Source organism: Aptenodytes patagonicus, chromosome 15 (assembly GCF_965638725.1).
Source record: "Aptenodytes patagonicus chromosome 15, bAptPat1.pri.cur, whole genome shotgun sequence".
NCBI lineage: Eukaryota > Metazoa > Chordata > Aves > Sphenisciformes > Spheniscidae > Aptenodytes > Aptenodytes patagonicus.
The window spans coordinates 1,490,929-1,510,063 of NC_134963.1; the positions used below are offsets into that span (position 1 = coordinate 1,490,929).

Consider the following 19,135-nt stretch of genomic DNA (forward strand, 5'->3'; position numbering starts at 1 on the left):
GGCACAGTAAGGTAGAGGCCCTGAAGAAGAGGTGAACTTGATTACAGGAGATGCTGTCCCAGCCCAGACAGGAAGCCTCTGACCCTGACAACTGGGGAGAGAGGGCCAGGAGGACAGGACCAGAGGCAGACCAAAGCACGCAAGCAGCACAGCGAGCACAAGACACACTGGGCTCTCGATTCCCCTGTCGGCGCTGAGCAACCATTAAGCTGTGCTGCTGCAAACCTGTGCCAGGCACGTTATTTTGAGCTCAGCTGTGTTCAGGTTGTTTTCTGCTTCACCGGGCACTCACAGGTTCCTCCTGGAGAGCTGACTTGCTGCCCTCCCATCCTGCCCCTACCCCTCCTTTCCCCTCTCACCCCATCTCGCAGTAATAATCATCAGTTTTTAACAGCATGTCCTACACTGGAGGTTTTGTATTTCCAGCTTTTAAAATGATTTAGTGTGACAGTTTAGTGCTGAATTAAAAAAAAAAAAAAAAAGGAAGAGAAGAAGCAGAGAGAAAAAGGAGAGAGAGTCCCCTTAAGGCAACAACATTATGGAGCAGTGATCTCAGAGGAACAAGGGTTCTTCTCCAGTTCAGATGTGCTTGTCAGGGCTCAGTGTCATCTCTGAACAAGAAATGTCTCTTGCTGGCCCAAGGCACAGTTTTGTGGTCAAGAGGACAGAAAATAAAGGGAGGGAACTTCAAAGAACCATAAGCTGCATTAGTCTGCTGGGGCGGGTGGCTGCGGTGCATCCCATGGCTGACAATTACGACCTGCACACCGAGAAAGCTTGCCTCCCTCTTGTCAGAGGGATAAGACACAGGCTGTGAGCTTTAGAGCTTTGAGGATGTGTACAGTTCTTGATGAAAGATAGCACTTCAAAGCCCTCCGCCTAGAAACCCAGGGAGAAGTGAGAGTGGAGGGTAAGCAATCTTTTTTTCCTGGGGGGTGCATATGCGGGGGAAGGATAAGACTTATTTTCACTGCCATTTATTATTGCTATGAAAATGAAGCCTTGCACTGTTTATGGAATTGCTCATTAAAAGGATCTCTTGATAAATTGCTTGATAAACATTCATTAAGTCTCTCAGTGCACTTGGCTGACAAGCATTAGTCTTCATTTTGCAGGAGGGGGAAATTGAGGCATGGCGCTCAGTGAGCCCCCAACCAGCCTGGGGCAGAGCTGGGTCCCAGCCAGTCGCTCCGTGCCACCAGACAGATGGATTACACTGCTCCCTCTGTGTCCAGCTTGATTTTGATCCAAAGATAGTAGCAATGTACCCAGCTTCAACAAACTTCAAAGCCCTTGTCCCCTTGCTGCTGCCCAGTGCCCCCTGGGACTGCAGGGCAGAGGTGGCTGTGCAGGTCTGGCTCCTCCATGGGCATCTTGGCTGATGCCCTGGGCGCTCCTGGACACCCCTTTCATCTCGCAGGCAGCACCTCCACACCCACAGCCTGCCCGGGGTTATGAACGGAGACACCTTAGCTGCTGCCCCGCCTGCACTTACTCTGCGATGGAGATCTTCCTCATCAGGACCCTTGGCCAAAGCTATTTGGGAAACATCTACTTTAAGATGCCTATTTCACCCTAACCGCAACAGTTGAACCGCCCTGGGTTCAAACGCTGGGGACTCAGCAGGTCTCCCGGGCTGCAGCTGCAAGGTTATTGTGGTAGAAAAGGCACCACCCTCTCCCGCCCTCCCTGGCATACAGCAGGTCTGGAGCAAGGAGAGGCGGGAGAAGGCTCAACTGCCTCCAGCCAGACCCATCAGGGAAGCCCACTGCAGGAGGGAGCCAGCAGCAGGAATGCAACGCTCAAGTCCTTCAAATACAAACTACCCTACCCCCCCCCCCCCCCGCCCCCAAATATCATCACAGCAGGCAGGCAGAGGTCCTTCCAGTGACTCAGGGGTGAATGTCCCTCTCGCCTCCCCAGACCGACAACCCATCTGCCCTCCTATCGATCACCATCACTCCCTCTGCCTCATCCATCCACTCCGACACAGAGGGACGGATCCGGCTTTCGCCTACGCCTCCCCTGCCCTGCATGGCACTTGCCCTTCAGAAAAAGCAAAGGACTGGCTAGGAGATTCCTGTGAGAAAGGAGCTGCATGAGAGAGCAAACAGACCTTTATTATTTGTTTATCGATTTATTCACCAGGAGGATGTAACAACCGGCTCTCGGCAGCAAATGCCCTTGTAACTCTGTGCTGCAGTGACAAGTTGGCTAAACAAACGTTTTTCTGCGTCAGAAAACAAAGACCTGTCAGCACAGCAGATCAGGGATTCTCTGCTTTTACTTTTAATTATTATTTCCTTACACAGAGGATTTAATCTCCTCTCCTCCTGGAAGCTCAAAGTGCCTCATTCAGCCTATTTCACAGCTGTGACTACCGAGGTCACCCCGGGTCAGGACACCTCCCTCCGCCGCATAATAGCGACCAGTCCCCAAAGTGGACATCTACGCCGTGCATCTGTTGTTGCAGATGAACTGGTGTCAAAAGGAGGAGCACCGCCGCTGCCGCCGCAGCCCTGGCAGGGAGGGGGCGAAGACAAACGTTACCCAGAGAGTCCCAGACAAAAGATGCTGCTCCTCAGGCCTTTTATGTAGCTGTGAAATATGGTCAAAGGTTACGTTTTACAGCTGTTCCAGCCTCAAATAAGCGAAACCTGTCTATCTTAATACTTAATTGCATTGCTAAGCTGCTGATAAACTAGGACGGTATAAAACAAATATGCTGGGCCAAACACATCCCCAGGGAAAGTTTGTGGGAACAGGGAGAGTTGCACCAGACAATGAATCCACTTTATTGTGTTTTAAAAACCTGGTTACCTTCAACAAAAGCTGTAGCATGGATGCTGCAGATTTGCTAGTTAATATCTCTCCAAAAAGGCTGCAAGTGTTTACAAAAGAAGGGCATAGTGCAAATGCCCACGGGAGAGGACGAGCACGTGCCGTGCCACACGTGTGCCCATCAGGAAACCGTGTTGAGCTAATCCCCTCCCCGCGCAGCCACCATGGCTCCAGCCCTGGAGAACACCGGCCTTAAATCAACGCTCTTATCTCACAAAAGGAATTTAAGCACAACGCTTTGAAAGTCACTTTCTCCTGGCCATATGGCATCACCGAGCCTGGTCGCGTTGGAGCGGCGTTCATTTGCATGTGCGAGAGACAAATCTGGCTCTTGCGTTGCGGGACTGATAACAGGGCGAGGGTAGAATTTAGCGCTGTTTGGGTTTCTGTGCAAAATCTCGCCGAGGCAAATTTCTCTCACCTCTCAACACAAGTGCCAAATGCTGAGGTAGCCCCCAGCAGAGCTCGCCCGCGATCGCAGCCCATGCCGATCAGCAAAGCTCCACCAGTACAGGGCCAGGGTAAAAGAGAAGTCTGAGACAAAAACCATGATCCGAACCAAAATCTTCCCAAAACTGGCAACGTCTACACCCACATTAAATCAAACAGGAACAGTTACAGGGATATAAACAGCCGCGAACACAGACTTCAAGACAGCAAATTCACAGCCATTCACACATTTAACTTCCTGATAGGGAGGTATTTTGAAAACTCATGTTGCTGAGCTGCTCCGTGATATGAAGGGGTGGGGGATCTCAGGCTTCAGCACGAGGAGGAGCCAACAAAGCTGCTAACGCTTCAACATAAGCCTCTCCAGCAGATCTCTGTGCCATGCATTTATGCAGGATGGCAAGATTTTTGTTTTGCTGAGGCAGTGCCGTATGGGCAATCTGGTTTGCCTTATCAACGAGCCAAGGCTGAAAGAAGAGAAATGCTCTTCCCCACCATTTGTTTAAATTTCCCTCCTTCCCCCAGATAAAGCTGCATAATTTCATAAAAATATCTGCAAATGTAATAACATAATGGGCTTGTCATCGGTTTCCACATTTGGCATTGAAAATCTGCAAAGCTTGGAAAGAAAGAGAATTCCTAATACTTACCGCTGCTAAAGAGCCCAGCGATAAACCGGGCCTGGATCCAGGTGATGGAGCACACAACCACCAAAACGCCTTTCCATGGCCAGCACCTACTCCTACACAACTGCAAATTATTCCTTTCTTGGCCCTCTTGAAATAATGCAAGAAGGTTATTTCATCACTTCTTATTAATGGGCCTCATCTCCCCTCTTTGGGGTATTTGCATGTCCCTAGTATTCATTATTGCTCTGAACTGATTTTATTCTGCAGCTCAACACTGGGAACGCTGCAGAACAGCCACGCGACCTGACAATTCATTCAGAGCCACACCACCAACCTCCTCACATGATAAAATGGAACCATTCCCAGCTCAGTGCTTTCCACCATGTACCACACTTTGCCCTCTCCAAGGCTGTTTCTTCAGTATTTTTGCCCAGTATCCATCCCAGTGAGATTATCCCTGGGAACACATGAAACTAGAGTAGCCCTGTTTTATGGCTGTACCGAGCCTTCAAAGGAGGGCTTGGCGTCTTTAGAGGTATGTCACTGTACCTCCCAAGGGGAATCTGAACCGGCGCAGTCTCTTAGCAACACCCAGCGCGTATCACAGGTAACTCTTAATTAATAGTAATAGTGGGAGCTGTGAGCTGAAACCCTGCAACACGCTGAGCACCTTCCACCTCGTTTTGGAGAACCAAGACGTACAGACACAAATGCTCTGTGGGCACTGGCAGGAGAGGGATGTGCAAGCCCTTGTAAGGATAATACAGATAACATTGAAATATTGATTTGTTTAAAAGAAATGAGGATTTGATTGTATTAGAGGGAAAAGCATATCCCCTGCAGTAAAGGCTGACTTCTCCTTTGTCAGTAATCCCTCTCCCTAAGACATTTGTTACAAATCTGACTGGTAGGGAAGAAGTCCCACCCCACACTGAGACAATGCAGCTCTAAATTTTAACTTAATCATCACAAGCCTGTAAAGCTGATCTTTATGACAATGTGTGTGGCAAAATTAAAGGCTCTGGCAAAACTGATGTCCTGCTATTTGCGCGATATAGATTCACAACTCAAAACTCTTTCTCTAGGATAAGGAAAGCATTTCTCCAGATCACTTACCTTTATTTGCTGCAGGGGAGAACAGCTTCTCAGAGCCTACAGAAGCCTGAAAAAGAAAGAGAAAAAGAGGGTGAGTAATACTAAAGGAGAATTTAGGAAGGCTTGCTCACAAAAAACACAGCTCATAAAACAAGTCGGTTATCTGTAGACCTGCAATTACACATTGCACCTGGAGGGTGCAATGTTGTGCCATTAAAGAAAAAGCATGCATCCTAAGATGAAAGCAAAGCATATACAAGTACTGTCCTGATCTCACCCAACTATATCCTCCTGTCTCGTTTATTTAGGCAGCCATGCAATGCACAGCTATTTTATCCATGATTCCTCATATAAAAACAAAACCAGTGAAACTGCTATCAAGCTGAAGGAAAAAATAAATTTCAAAGCCTCTCTCATTGAAAATAAGCTCATTTCTTGCTGAACATGCAAAATGTAATTTGTGTATTGGAAACACAAGTTGCAACCGAACACATCCGTATGAAAGAGGGTGTTACTTAATATTATGCCAAATGATAGGTACATGCTGCTATGCACTTAGTTGAGTATGAAATAAAACGACTTCCTCTTGGAAGAAGCCCGTCTCCTTGCAAACTGGGTTGCACTATGCTGTTTGAACTCCATGGCAGTGTATTTGTGCTCCTCACAGCTCTGGGAAATAGTTAAAGAAATCCAATTAACCTAAACCTTGTAAACAGCTTCATGATAATCAGGGTCACTGGGTTACAGACAAGATGATAATGACAGACAGGGAAAAAAAGTCCATTCATCGTAAATAAAGCTTTTATGAGTTAATTTGATGGCTTCCTTCCCTCCCCCCACTGATATCAAACAGTCAACCTATTTCAGCATAAGCTTTTCCTTCTCGCTATCTGATAAAATAGCAGGTAGCCTCTACAGAATCAAAGCTGGTCTGGGAGCAGGGAGCACGATCAACATTACTACTATCTGTAAGATAGCTGAAAATATCATCAACGTTTTGGCACTGACTGCTGCATGAATAAAATAGGGTGAAGTACAAAGCTGAAGAGCAAAAGATATTGAAAGTGAAAAAAACCTTTCTTCCCTGGCTCTGCTTTAAAAACAATAAATTAATTCAACACATAGCTGAACTAAGTTGATTTTCTTTTTTATTTTATTGATTTTATTCTAAGGTGCCTTGGGAGATTTGCATGATAAAGAGCACTATGAATTGTATTACATTGTTATATATTTAAAATGACGACTCAGAAGGAAAAAAATAAATAGTAAAATGCAAGAATATCTGCATGAGCTATAGTAAGAAGCAAGAGAGTGATCTATTAATGTTATTTCTAAGGAAAGTGGCACTGCAAGCACTGAATGTCTTACTTAATGCAAATGCATAAAAAAGAGAGGGAAAATAACATGAAAAATAGGTTGAGGCTGAGACACATAAGAAAAAAATTCTGAATCATGTCCACGACAAAGCTGCACGTGTAGCTGTGGCATGTATGATCGTTACACAGCTCAGCAAAAGGATCCTAAAATCTTAGGGAAAATCAGTTACCTGCACGATCCCTTCACTGCATGGATTAAAGAGAGGAAGAACCAGGATTAAACAAGGTTTTGCCTCGGCTGGTTTGCAAAGAAAGTGTAACAGCGTCACACAGCAGCAACAACAGTGGTGCATAAAACGTTTGACAGCCAACTCTGAATTTACAACCCATCGTTAAGAGATTTTTCACTTATAATCAACATAAAGTCACCACGGATGCAGAACACATCTGCAGGCTCTGGGAACTCACCCATACTAACAGCTTACACAAAGCCAGGACCTAGCCTCAAAGCACTCCAATAAGCACTAGGACACGTGGCAGGTGGATAAATAAGATTCCCCCATTTTACAGGCAATGAAACTTCGGCGTGGCTTGCACTAAAGCCCAAGCAGTAAATAGGCAGCTGAGCCACAAATCCTAAGTGCCGGTTTCTGACGCCGGGGTGCGGAGTGTGCAGCCCACGAGAGGAGCCCTTTTGCCGGCAGCCTGCTCGGGAGAGCTGCCCTTCCCCGGGGTGCCGTCCAGAGCAAGCCGCTGGCTGCAGGACCCGCTCCGGCAGCAGCAGCCACCCCAGCTGGGAGAAGGTTTATGCTTCGCCTGGTCTGGAAAGTTGGGTCCTGCCGACACCACTTTATGGCAACCACCAGCTCACTCCCTTCTGCGTAATTCAGTATCGAGGATTTAATATAGACTGGTGCTGTGAGCTAAAGATCTCAGTGCTACAGGTCCAGACTATATAAAAACAACGTTTAAGGAAGTCAAGCAAGAAAATTCAGTTTTAAGAGAAAGTAAACCACACGGATTATTGCTCAGTCTTCTGATATCAGTATGTGGCACCGCCTTCAACAATCAGTCAACATTTACAGAGCAGAGTTTTCAACATCACAGCCACAGTTTACAGACACAAACCTTCACACCTGGAGTTTACAGTAACTTTTGCTCTCACTTCTGGTGATTTCTAGCTCCAGATCTGAGCAGTTTTTGGCATGAGCACCATTCTGAAACAGTGAATGCCTGTGCTATAGGATATTCTGTGAGCTGCTGTAAAGGCAGGAGGGAAGCTGGGGGAGGAAGAGCCTGAATACATCATTCAATTCCATCAGTCACCCTTTAAAGGAAGCATACAATAAAACCTATGTGTCTGAGGGAGCCCACTAATGAGTGAAAAAAATCCAGTAAACCAACGCATCTGCTAAAACAAGTCCCCTCCCAAATTTTCTGCTGTTTCAAGCAAATCATTTGCATATGTTTAAGAAGGGATTTAAAAAAAAAAAAAAAAAAGTGGAATTCTTCCCTTGTGAGCAAAATCGGGCGTTTGGAGTCCTTTATGCGGAAGGGTTCAAGCCATCCCAAGAAATCACACTTTTTTTGGATTACAAAATGAAACTAGAAATTTCCTTTTTTTCCCCTCTCATTGCCTTCTGCGTGTCTCCATCTGAAGGACCACCTCAGGGACGAGGGCAGCTGGAGCAGCTCCGTGCACCCCTCAAGTCTTTCACTGCCCCCCAAATTCCTTTTTGTTGCTGCATAAGGCAGAGAGACATCCCCGGCCTGAAGCTCTCAGACAAAAGACACCTCTAGCCTTCCTTGTACATTTGCTGCTCATCTCCCTCCCCCATGGAGCACCACAGCAGAGCCTAAGACCGGCACGTTTTCATAAAAGCTGCTGCTTGCAAAGTCCCACCCTCACCCCCAATAACGACCTTTGCATTTTAAGCATATCTAACATCTGTCCCAACAGTGAAACACACACAAATGATTCTGGAGAGCGGCAGAGTTTCTGAGGTAGCCTCACATTGCTGAAACTTGTAATACCCAGCACCCTTTCGATGACATGCTAAGATCTGCACCAAGCCTTGCAGGTCCCCCTTTGTGGTTTATTCAACAGTCAGCAATTCTCTGTCCTATTTTGATTTTCTTTTCTACACCAGATCTAAAGGGGAAAATGTCTCCAGCCAGTTCTGTGACAGTTTGAAACCAGGCTGAATACACTGCAGAGAAAAACAACATTTCTACCCTCTTCTGCTTTTGCTTTTTTCTTCTTCTAAAGAAAAATTAATTACACTTCTTTGATTGTTATTCTGCTGAAGTATGGTTCTAATCCTTATTAACATTCTCTTAAAGTCATGCATGAAATATGACTTTTGCACCACACTCTGTGGCATATGTTTTCTCTTTCCAGTGTATTTTTCAAACTATCTTCAACCCTCACTGCTGTTCCTTATTTTAAGATAGGTTTAAAGTTTGCCACAGTCTCAAAACAGATCCAAGAGCAAGCAGAGGAGTGGTGCTCCAGTCCCTCATCCTTCCTTCCCTTGAAGCTAGCACATATAAACACTGATTCAATTTTCAGCGCTAAAAGCTTAGCAAAGACAGCTTTTTCGTCAAAATGTAAGGTGGTAACCACAAAGGATGCAGCACACCCTCTACTCTGAAGGTGAACAGTGAGGCATAATGAAGTCCATGCCTCGTTCATCCTGGCTCCCACTAACCCAGGGCAGCTGAAAGGTGTAAGAGCTCTTACAGATTAATAATTTAATGATTATATATAACAGAACAACATCATCTGACAGAGACAGCATTATAAGCTATGTCAGGCCTCACAATAATTACTTCCCCCCCCCCCCCCCCTTTCTCTGTAGCCTATAAAATGGGTAACAGGGAATAAAAACGCTCCTTATCACCAACAACAGAAGCTCTGCAGATCTTCATGCAGTCTCCTGGAGCACAGAACGCCAGATCCAAGCCTGATAGTTGAGGCGCCTGATCACAAGACATTGGGAAGTTGCTAATAAGGCTGCAGTTCTGGTTCACAAGGAGCAAGAGCACGTGCCGTTAGGGACCTGGTATGGATGTTTTGTAGAGGGCAAAAGCCAAGCATTCCCTCCAAATCTGAGTCCAGTATGGTAGGCAGAAGGAAAAGGAGGCAGTAAAATACAGTTTACATTTTATTTCTGGATGGCTGCCTATCTTCTAGACAGCCAAGAGCCGGTCTCAAGAGAGGCTGTTTTCACACAGTTACTGAACTTAGCAAGCACTAAAAAGCTCTCAAGAAAATCATTCTCCAGGAGATTTTCAAACTAGAAGTGTTGGATACGCTTAGAGAAACTTTCAGCATAAAGCATGGACACAACCTGAAAATTTTGGATCAATTTTCATTCTTCCCTTTGATCTGTTTCCCCTGCTTTTACCTACCACTCCGATGCCACTTGATCGCTTGTCTAGCAGAGAATTTCAGCATGTCAGTATTGCTTTACTAGCTTCCAGTTGATTCCGTAAGTCATTCATACCAGACCCCTTCATTCAGTAATATGAGAACAATAACTAAAACAGGAAGGTATTGTTTGGGTTGTGATTCTTCTATAGGAAATGGAAATTGATGCATATGGAAAGGTGCAAGAGGAGCCCAGAAATCACATACACACACAAAAAAAACAAACTAAAATTCACCCTTAAGACCAAGAAAGTATTCAACACATACCAGGATATAGAAGCAACCCACGGGTAACACTGCCTGCATTGTGAGGGGATGTTTCAAGGGAACATACGGTCTTTTCAAAACCAGGATTATTTTTGGAGGGAAATCACAGCTTGATTAAGAAGACAAAAGAAAAGTTAGACCTACAAGTCAGTCATTTCACACACCATCACAGGAAAAAAAGCTGGAGTAAGAAGTACATGAGCTACCTTTTTGTGACACCTTCTAGGAAAATCCAGCATTGTGGCACACGGCTGGCTGGGACAGAGCACAACCCAGCTGTGTAAGGGATTAAGCAAAGGGGAACGGGCTACACACTGGACTGCTACAAATCCACATTGTGTTTTGTGATTATCTCCCAACAGCAAAGAGGTTCACCTGTCCCCTTCCCTCCTGAGACCTCCACACAGAATTTATAGCCTGGGCTTTCAAGGGCACTCAGCACTCAGCAGCTGCCCGTGGGGCACCAACCTGACCGGAGCTACCGGGTATGGAGCATTTCTGAAAATCCATTTAGATACTTGAACGGTGACCAGGTTGTTCTGAAAAATCTAGTACCAGCTGATGGTCAGGATCACTTATGAAATTCCGGCTGTTCATGTCCAATGCAAACAAGGACTAATAATAAATAATATTCCCTAAGCAAGAATGAGTGCCAGACATATCTCCAATCCTAAAACTTCAGTCGTGCCTTTAGCTACACCTTAACATGTCACAGTGAAACATGCAGCACAAACACCCTCAACAGGCAACTACTTATTGAAATGGCATTGCCTTAAATACCCCAGATACTTCTAGTTCAATTTTGATTCAAGGTCTCCTCTGAGAGGTACCGATGGGTCTTCCATATCTTGCATGAAAGTTCACTCTGCCGAAGGTCCACTAGAAACAAAAAGCTTCTTGAACTGTACTTTCATACAGCAACATATTTGTTTAGGTTCCCACCTCGCATTCATTTAGCACATGCATATTCAGTACTGCTATAGTCCTGGAAAGGGCCTTTCACAATGCACTCCTCTCTTCGTCACTTTTTCTTCCAAGAATGCTTATTTCTCTCAGCAGTTTATATAACCATGACTATTTTTTGCAACAGCCCCTTTGAGAAGCTAGCACAAGTCTGGGAACAGAGAATTAAATTAGGCCATAGAGAGCCTAGAAGCAGAGATCAGTGGTCCCAATTCACCATTGAATTACACTGATTTTGCATGATGGCAAACGGAAAGCAAGGCAAAATGGATGATGACTGGAAGGCACCGAAGGAAATGCTGTATAGACAGTTTGATTCAGTTAGCGCAGGGCAACGAGGAGCCAAGCCCATTGCTTCTCCGCAAGTTCGACGTTACGGTTTTGCTTTGGACCTTCCCTTTTGGCAACACAGTGATAAGCTTAAAATAACACCGTTTTGAATCCAGAGCATGTTCCTCATCGCTTTACAATCTATTTGGGATAGATCAAACTAGTTTAGATTAGGCAGCGACTGTAATTCTTAAACATATGCTGCTGCGGTCTGTCGGCTTATTGCACAGATGTGCCTCTTACCGTGACAAAGGGTGACCTAATGCTCCGCAAGCAGCGGGATACCTGACCTACAGCATGTCTGCTATCAGAGCCTCGGGGCACAGGCTTGCTAACTCCTCTTCCCTCTCTTCTCAAACCATCCCTCCAGCCCCTGGAGAATGGCTATAGCCCAGAGTTTTTCCTTTCCTATTCCCTCCATTAGCCATGCTTTATGATTCATCTTCCTCTGAGCAGTTGCTGTCTCCCAAAGGAAAAGATCAAACTCCTTCTCCTTTGCAGCTCAGCTCCAATAAATAAATAAATACATGCACTGAAAAAAATTTTAGTAAAGGAGAAGGGAGGAAGCTGGGGAGTTCCTGAGCCTCACCAACGCTGGTCGTACAGCTGCAAAAGGTCCCTCAGCTGTTTGCAGAGACACTGACCAGAAAAGAAAATTTCCAGCTATCACTCATTAAAACCAGCCAAAATACTTTCTTAATGTTATTGTGCCTGCATGTCCTAATTTAAATTAAGGTGCATTTGGTCCTTATCTCAGCATCCTCCTCTCTCAAACCTCAGCTCCCAAACTGCCATCAAAACCTACCTTGATTTTACACTCCTGGCTATTTTCCGTTCTAAGCAGCACTGACTTCCCCATGACTACGTTTGCATGCCCCACATCCTGGCTTATTCCCACCAAGCGAGTGCCAGTTATGGTTAGCAGGAAAAAAAGAAAAAGCAGAATAAGAAGTAGATGTTGCTCTTCTTTTTCTCACACTGGGTTGTTTTTACTTCTGTGCTCATAGACAACACTATCGACTTAGCTTCCAGGTAGGCTGGTCTATGAATGGCATCCAGAGGATAGTCCTCTCCAGGTGTCACTGCATCAGGCTGCACCTCTCACCGTAGGTCAGAGGCAGCAACGTGTTCCTGTTAAGGGCAACTGATACATGCCCCAGCCAGTGAAAAACAATTCTCCATGACACGCTTATAAAAGGGCTTTGTGCGATCTGTTTTTAAACATCTCAAACAACAGAGATCTCGCACCTTTTCCTGAGAGCTGATCCCCCTCCTGAACAGGCAGGCTTTTCAGCCTGGACTTCTACATGTAACATTTTTCCATTACCCAGACATTGACTTAGGCAACCACCGACTTGATTACCAATTTAGCTTTTGCTGCCGATGTAGGGGAAAACCTGCCTACAAATACGAAAAGTTGGGAATGCTGTGTAACATATTAGTATAGTAGTTTGTATTATTGTCATTACAGCTTGAAACTATCTAGCCAGGCTACCTGTTTGGCTGGGATACGGGTTTTTATTTGCACTAAATCAAACGGAATGGAGAGTGCTCTTTGCAGAACTACCTAAAACTTCTTACAATTCAAAGGCTGCATTGTAGGAAGAGTGATGGGGGAGAGCAGGGACTGTTCTGCAAATGACAGGTGGCAGACTGTTGTTTGGTACCTACCAAATTACTCTGCTGCTCCCAGGGCTGCCTTGGCATTTCATTATCCCAACTCTCTCTTGGAAGGATGCGGACATAAATTCACACCTCATGTCCTGGTTTCCGTCAAACTGAGTAAGAGTGCAAATGCTGGCACCAACTGGGAATGCCAAGCAGGGCTTGGCACGCTAGAACAAACTCTCAGCTGTGGTCTTTGCCAGCTACCTGCATTTATCATTGTAATGGCCTGCCAGACAGGACTTGGCAACCGACGAAGGAGGGCGGGAGGAGGAGGGCCAGGCTCTGCACTGCCAAGCAATTCATTCCCGTAGCTCCTGCCATCACTGCACCAGCAGGGCAACCTTCATTTTATTTTATCTTTTAACAATTATGTCACCCAAATCCCACCTGCAGCCTTCTCCAACACAAATGGCTATAAATCACAGTTCAGAGACCAAGAGGGTTTTGCAAGACATTTGATTTCATAAAAAGGTCACTGTCTGTCTGAGAATTGCTGCAGTTCAAAAACGTACTGAATAACAACCTGCGTTGGCAGACAGGGAAGGAACTGCTTCCACGGTCTGTTGCGTGTTGTCAGATAATATTAGAACAATTAGGGAGGCCAACAATGGCAGAATCATTAGGATTCAGCTGAACCAAAGAGCTGATACAAATTCAGTGAAATATCTCCTCCTTTCGATTTCTGAAGAAAACATAATTGATTCAATAAAAAAGGGAAAGTTGCATAAGCACACTAGAAACATTCGACATAACCACCTTGAACAGGTAAGCAGAATACATGCCTGTCATCACTGCAGCCTGCTCCAATCTGCCTAGGTATTTCAGAGCTTAACACCATGCTTTGCTATTTCTCAGACCACTGCAATACTCTGTGGTCTCAGACCACTCAGGATGGTCTGCTGTTTAGGGGAAATGCTATCTTCTCATTTTTAATCCATATGCTTGATACGTAGTGGACCCTGTATAGCACTTTATGTGAACCACATCACACAGCAAACATTCGGGGATGCTCAAAAATCATTTGACATGGATGCTGTTCTGGATGCCTTTTGTGTCCGTCCCTTTTTTCCAGGTGACATGTCCTGCCAGACAGCCCTCTGACAAACCAGCGTCAAATTCTCTGAAAAGGATCAAGCTAACTGCAATAAATACATGAGATACAGAGAAGATTGCATCGTCCTCCTAGCCCGGACCATGATGTGTGACACACAAACATCCCTCCGACAGAAGTTCCCAGTTACGGATGCAATCCTGATGTGGCCCTTTCCTGGGCTGCGGGGTCAGGGAGCTTATCAGGAAGGCGGCTCTTGTCTGCTGCTATTGAAACTTGCTGTATTACCAGCAGCAACCTCAAAGGAGTGCCTCTGCAGAAGGCTCTTTTGTTGTTGTTGTTTCTAATTCACTGCTCCAAAATATTTCTTGGCTGCATCCCAGGGCTGAAGCCTTATCTGTTCCCCCCCCCCCCCACCCTCCCCCCCCCCAGCAGACACACAGCAGCTGCGGAGGCTTATCACGGCTGCCTGTCCACTGAGTTTACAAATTAACACCCTATCGAGGCTGCACGAGGGCTGATTAATCAGAGAGAGGTAGTCTGAGGGCCTTTATCACCGTAAGCGGCTGCTGGGAGAGAAGTCACAAATCTCTCAGGAGGCCGGAGATGCCTTACAAATGAAAGAGCAGGAGGCCGGAGAGGAGGGCGGCACAGTGGTACGGGAAGCAGATATTTTAGAGATAGTAGTGGTGGAGGTAATGGAGCAGTGGGAGGGGGTGTGCTGCAGGCAAACGCCAGTACATTATGACAGCTAAAAAAAAAGATAATTAACAGCCTATATCTCATGATTCTAGCTTTCCCTCCCCGGGCTATAATTTAGCCTATTGCTCCTTTGCTCCAGAGGACAATAAACATTTATTATGTTAAACACATAACTGTGCGGCACAAAAGCACCGTTGTTTCCCAGGTCCACTCCTTTCACAGCTGTGCAATCCAGGAGGAGGATGGGGCTTCTGAAGTAGGCTCCCCTTTTATGCAGAAAACGACTCAGTTTGGACACAAAACGCATCCCTGGCTTCACCCAAAGTTGCAGCGTGCTGGGTGCATTCATCCTGAACGTGAAGGCAAATCCCAGGCAAATCCCAAGAGACCGAGAGCTCTTAGACTGGTCCGCCGGCCCGCCAGCATCTGATCGCTCTCTACAACTACCTGAGAGGAGGTTGTAGCGAGGGGGGTGTTGGTCTCTTCTCCCAAGTAACAAGCGATAGGACGAGAGGAAATGGCCTCAAGTTGTGCCAGGGGAGGTTTAGATTGGACATGAGGAAAAATGTCTTTACTGAAAGAGTGGTTAAACATTGGACCAGGCTGCCCAGGGAAGTGGTGGAGTCCCCATCCCTGGGGGTATTTAAAAGACGAGCAGATGAAGCACTTAGGGACATGGCTTAGTGGGTGGTGGTGTTGGGTCGACGGTTGGACTCGATGATCTTAGAGGTCTTTTCCAACCTCAATAATTCTATGATTCTATGATACCCAGCATAAGGATGCGCCTGGGTGCGGGAGCATTAGCAGTCTGGAGCAGCTCCTGCTGCAACTGCAGAGATCGTGTGGCTCAGGCAGGCTTTGCCACCTAAGAAGTATCTCCTCTTTTTAATTCAGGAGCCTCGCTAAGAGGTTTACTGGGAAATTTTCAATCCCACCAGAATTATGAGTAGGAGAGGTTCTTATTACAAGATGAATACTACAGTCACGTGAACGGTACTGGAACAGCGCTGGACTGCCCATTCCAAGCACTTCATCCATTGTAACAGCACAGCCACGTAGGAGATTTGCCTGTTCTAGTGGACTATGGTTCAGGCACTGCTCTTCCTTTATTTCAGTGCTAGTACCTGCTGCAGCCCTCCAGCTTCGTGCCTGTGCCAGGACAATGCAAAATAATTATAAAGACCAAGGGGACTCACACTGAAGAGATTTAAAAACTAATACATCTTTAAAGGAAACCAAATTGGGCATCTCTCTACATTTGTCAACATTCATTTGTATTTTTCAGTTTTCAAGTTTAATTCTTGTGACCAAGACACAGCTGGATTTTTCCTTTAAAGTATAATATATATGTAAGCTGAGATTCCCATGCAGCAACATGACTCCAGAAGGTAAATCTTTAAGAAAAATGTTAAATGCTTATGAAGACATTCATAAGCAGACACTGCAATCACCTCCTGCCCAGTCCTTTCTATTAACACACTGGTAAACAATTCAACAAATAAGCTCTGGATAAAAATGTCATTCACTGCAGCTTTATCACCAACACCGCCGGGCTTGTGTGTGATCTTGGGGAATGTCCATCCCCATTTTGCCCATGGGAACTGGAGAAATACAGAAGAGGACTGCCACAGCCTTACTGAACACCTTCAGGCTAGCTCTTTTCAGACAGCACCGGAAAGCAAAATCAAACAAAAATGAATGATCATCTGCCTTTTCCTCCTCTCTTGATCCATTGAGAAAACTATTTCCTGAACCACCCAGACGATGGGTCTATGAATCCTTGCAGATGCCCAAGTTTTAACAATATCCATTACGTTAATTAGAAACGGGCAAGTAGATTCTGAATATTAGTCCAGGAAAGGAATGACAGCTTTTTTTATTTGCAAACTCCCTGCCAGGCTCTGAAGTAGACAGCTGCGGAAGGTCTTGTCATAGCTCTCCTCCGCCAACAGACACCAGATTAATTTGAGCTGGGCTGGACCACCACGCGTTATATTCAGCAGGCCCACGGGTAATCAAAGGAAGAAGCTACAAGGCGATGATACCTCCCATCACCCCAATCAGGTAACAGCAACTCTATACATGAAGGAAACATCAAATATTCATTAGGTAAACAATACGAATGTGGTAATCCCGAAACATGCTGAAATTTTAGAAGTTGTCTCTCTGATGTTTATCAGATTGACTCTTTTAACTTCATTATCAAGCCTGCCCATTAACCCTTCTCTCTCTCACATCTTGTGTTTCTACGTTTTAGGGAAAAAATGTCGCTGTTGGACTAGCTGTTCCCCACAGCTCCGTTCCCGCACGTGGACACTCTCACCCGCAACTGCAGGGTGCAGTAGTATTTAAAGACCCAACAGACGGGATTAGGAACACCTGAAAAAGAGGGAACCAGGACAGCATATAAACTTCCCTACAAACGGAGGCTGTGAAGGAAAAAGTATGGAAGAAAGACTATGGTTCACATCTGCAAAGCATTTGCCTTCCTACCCCTCGCTCACTCAAGGGCAGTGAAGTGCACTCACCTACTTGTTACAGAAAAGGGCCACCAAGCATTTCTCCTGTGCGATACAGTAAGTCAAGAAAGAAGCTCTCATCATTATACTTTGATTAAATATGGCATTAACTGACCTCATCTTCTGTGTAAGAAGGCGGTGAAGGGGGCAGTCCACTGTTTGCAGCCGACATATAATCTGTCTTCTCCAATTAGATATGCTTTGCAACAAGTGTGGTAGATCCATTTATTCCTGTACTGCAATAATGCAGATAAATCCAACTTTGGCTCCAGTCCCACTGCTTTCAAAGCTGGGGCTCCACATTTCCAATCCTTGCCCTTATTTTTTTTTCCCTTTCTGCTGCAAAATGTCACCAATTTACTTTAGCCTGGGGGCCCATTTCGAGTTTTACCGCTAATATACGAGAAATGCATTTTTCAAGCTGTTACCACTTAACTGTACTGATATCAGCCACTCAGGGGACACAATATTGTTTACACATCCTGCTCCATGGAATAAGCACGGATGCCAAAACTCTGCCTGTGTTGTGAAGGAGACGTTTACTCTCTGTTTTATGAGATTTCCTCGATTTGTGGCTGTCTCAATGGTCGTAAAAACAGCTGTAAATCAAAAGAGCACCACAAAATTGCAATAACAACTGTCGAACTCGGCTCTAAAGAGCATAACTCCCAGCAACAGAAGGTGGAAGGCTTTTTTCTGATTTAATACCAGGTGTGGGGGAGCCCTAGCAAGCCTACATGCAGCACCGTGTCTGCCCACAGTCACCCACACACCAGCTCAGCCAAAACCCTCTTTTTTGGCTGCTCCCCTATCGCTTGCTCCTACTCTGCCCGACGTCATCCCTTCCGGCCTCTTTCCTCCTCTTTTCTGGAAAACAGAAGTCTTTTTCAAATGCCTGGAGAGCGCTTATACAAATAACTGCTGAATGCATAGCCCTGTTTAAAGCATTAAAATAGACAGAAAAGTCAGTCCAGTGTTCAAACACGACTGCGCTTTGAATTGTGGCTGCTTTGCAAAATGGCAATGGCTTTAGCAGATTACCTCAGCAAGAGCCCATCGCCTTGTTGCTGGCCTACCCGAGAGAGCCCGAATTCCTGCACAGTCTCTCAGCCCAGTTTTTAGGGAGTGGAGTGAAGGAAGAGAGGGCTGGTGAGACATGAGTTATTAACAACCGTCTTCTGGGAGCTGATTCTAGCTAAAATGGTTCCAGAACAGGCAGCTCCATTTGCTCTGACAGTCTCCAGCGAGGACTGGCCAAGCAGCAGATGCATGAATTCGAAAGTTTCTGTTACTCCGTGCCACTGGCTACAGTCCAAACCAAAGAGAGAGTTTCACCCCGTGGGTAAAACAGCCTTCCTGGATTTTTCCATGCCCCATTCCAGTTGCTTTCACAAACAATCTTCTCATCCTTGTCTCCAAAAAACCTAAAAGACTCTCAGTTCCTGCATCTCACCGCCCTCCCCAATCTAAGACTAACTCGGCCAACAACAAACTTCCTTCACCACCTCCCAGCTCTTTGAGAAATCAGCTGCGGCACCGACAGCCACGCTATAAACCCTGGGCCAACGGATTTGCCTAGCCTCTTTGTGCCCTCTGTCCAAAGCACGGAAATCTTTCCTGTCCTCACCAGCCAGGTCTTCATTCTCTTTTTCAAGTTTCCTCTTAAATCAAACTTCTTTCATGGCATTTAAATAGCCTAACTTTCTCCCTTACAGAAGAAGGTTTGTACGTGCATAAGCCAAAGTACGTGAAAAAATGGGGAGAGAAAATTCATGGGAAGTAAGTTTTGACGCTGCTCGTCTCGGTTCTTTTCTATCGTCTGCAGTAGACTAAAATACACTTGGGTTCTAGTGTGTTACTGTATCTGTGCC

The 19,135-nt window shown here is 45.7% G+C and overlaps 1 protein-coding gene across 20 annotated transcripts in view; it reads right to left on the reverse strand.

Annotated features, from left to right (window-relative positions):
- FBRSL1 (fibrosin like 1) overlaps nt 1-19,135 on the reverse strand; it is a 561,550-nt gene that overhangs the window by 54,805 nt on the left and 487,610 nt on the right. For all 20 annotated transcript variants that reach the window (XM_076353190.1, XM_076353207.1, XM_076353200.1 and 17 more), the window contains one exon: nt 5,037-5,082. In XM_076353190.1, coding sequence (XP_076209305.1) covers nt 5,037-5,082 — 46 coding nt within the window. The remainder of the gene's footprint in view (nt 1-5,036; nt 5,083-19,135) is intronic.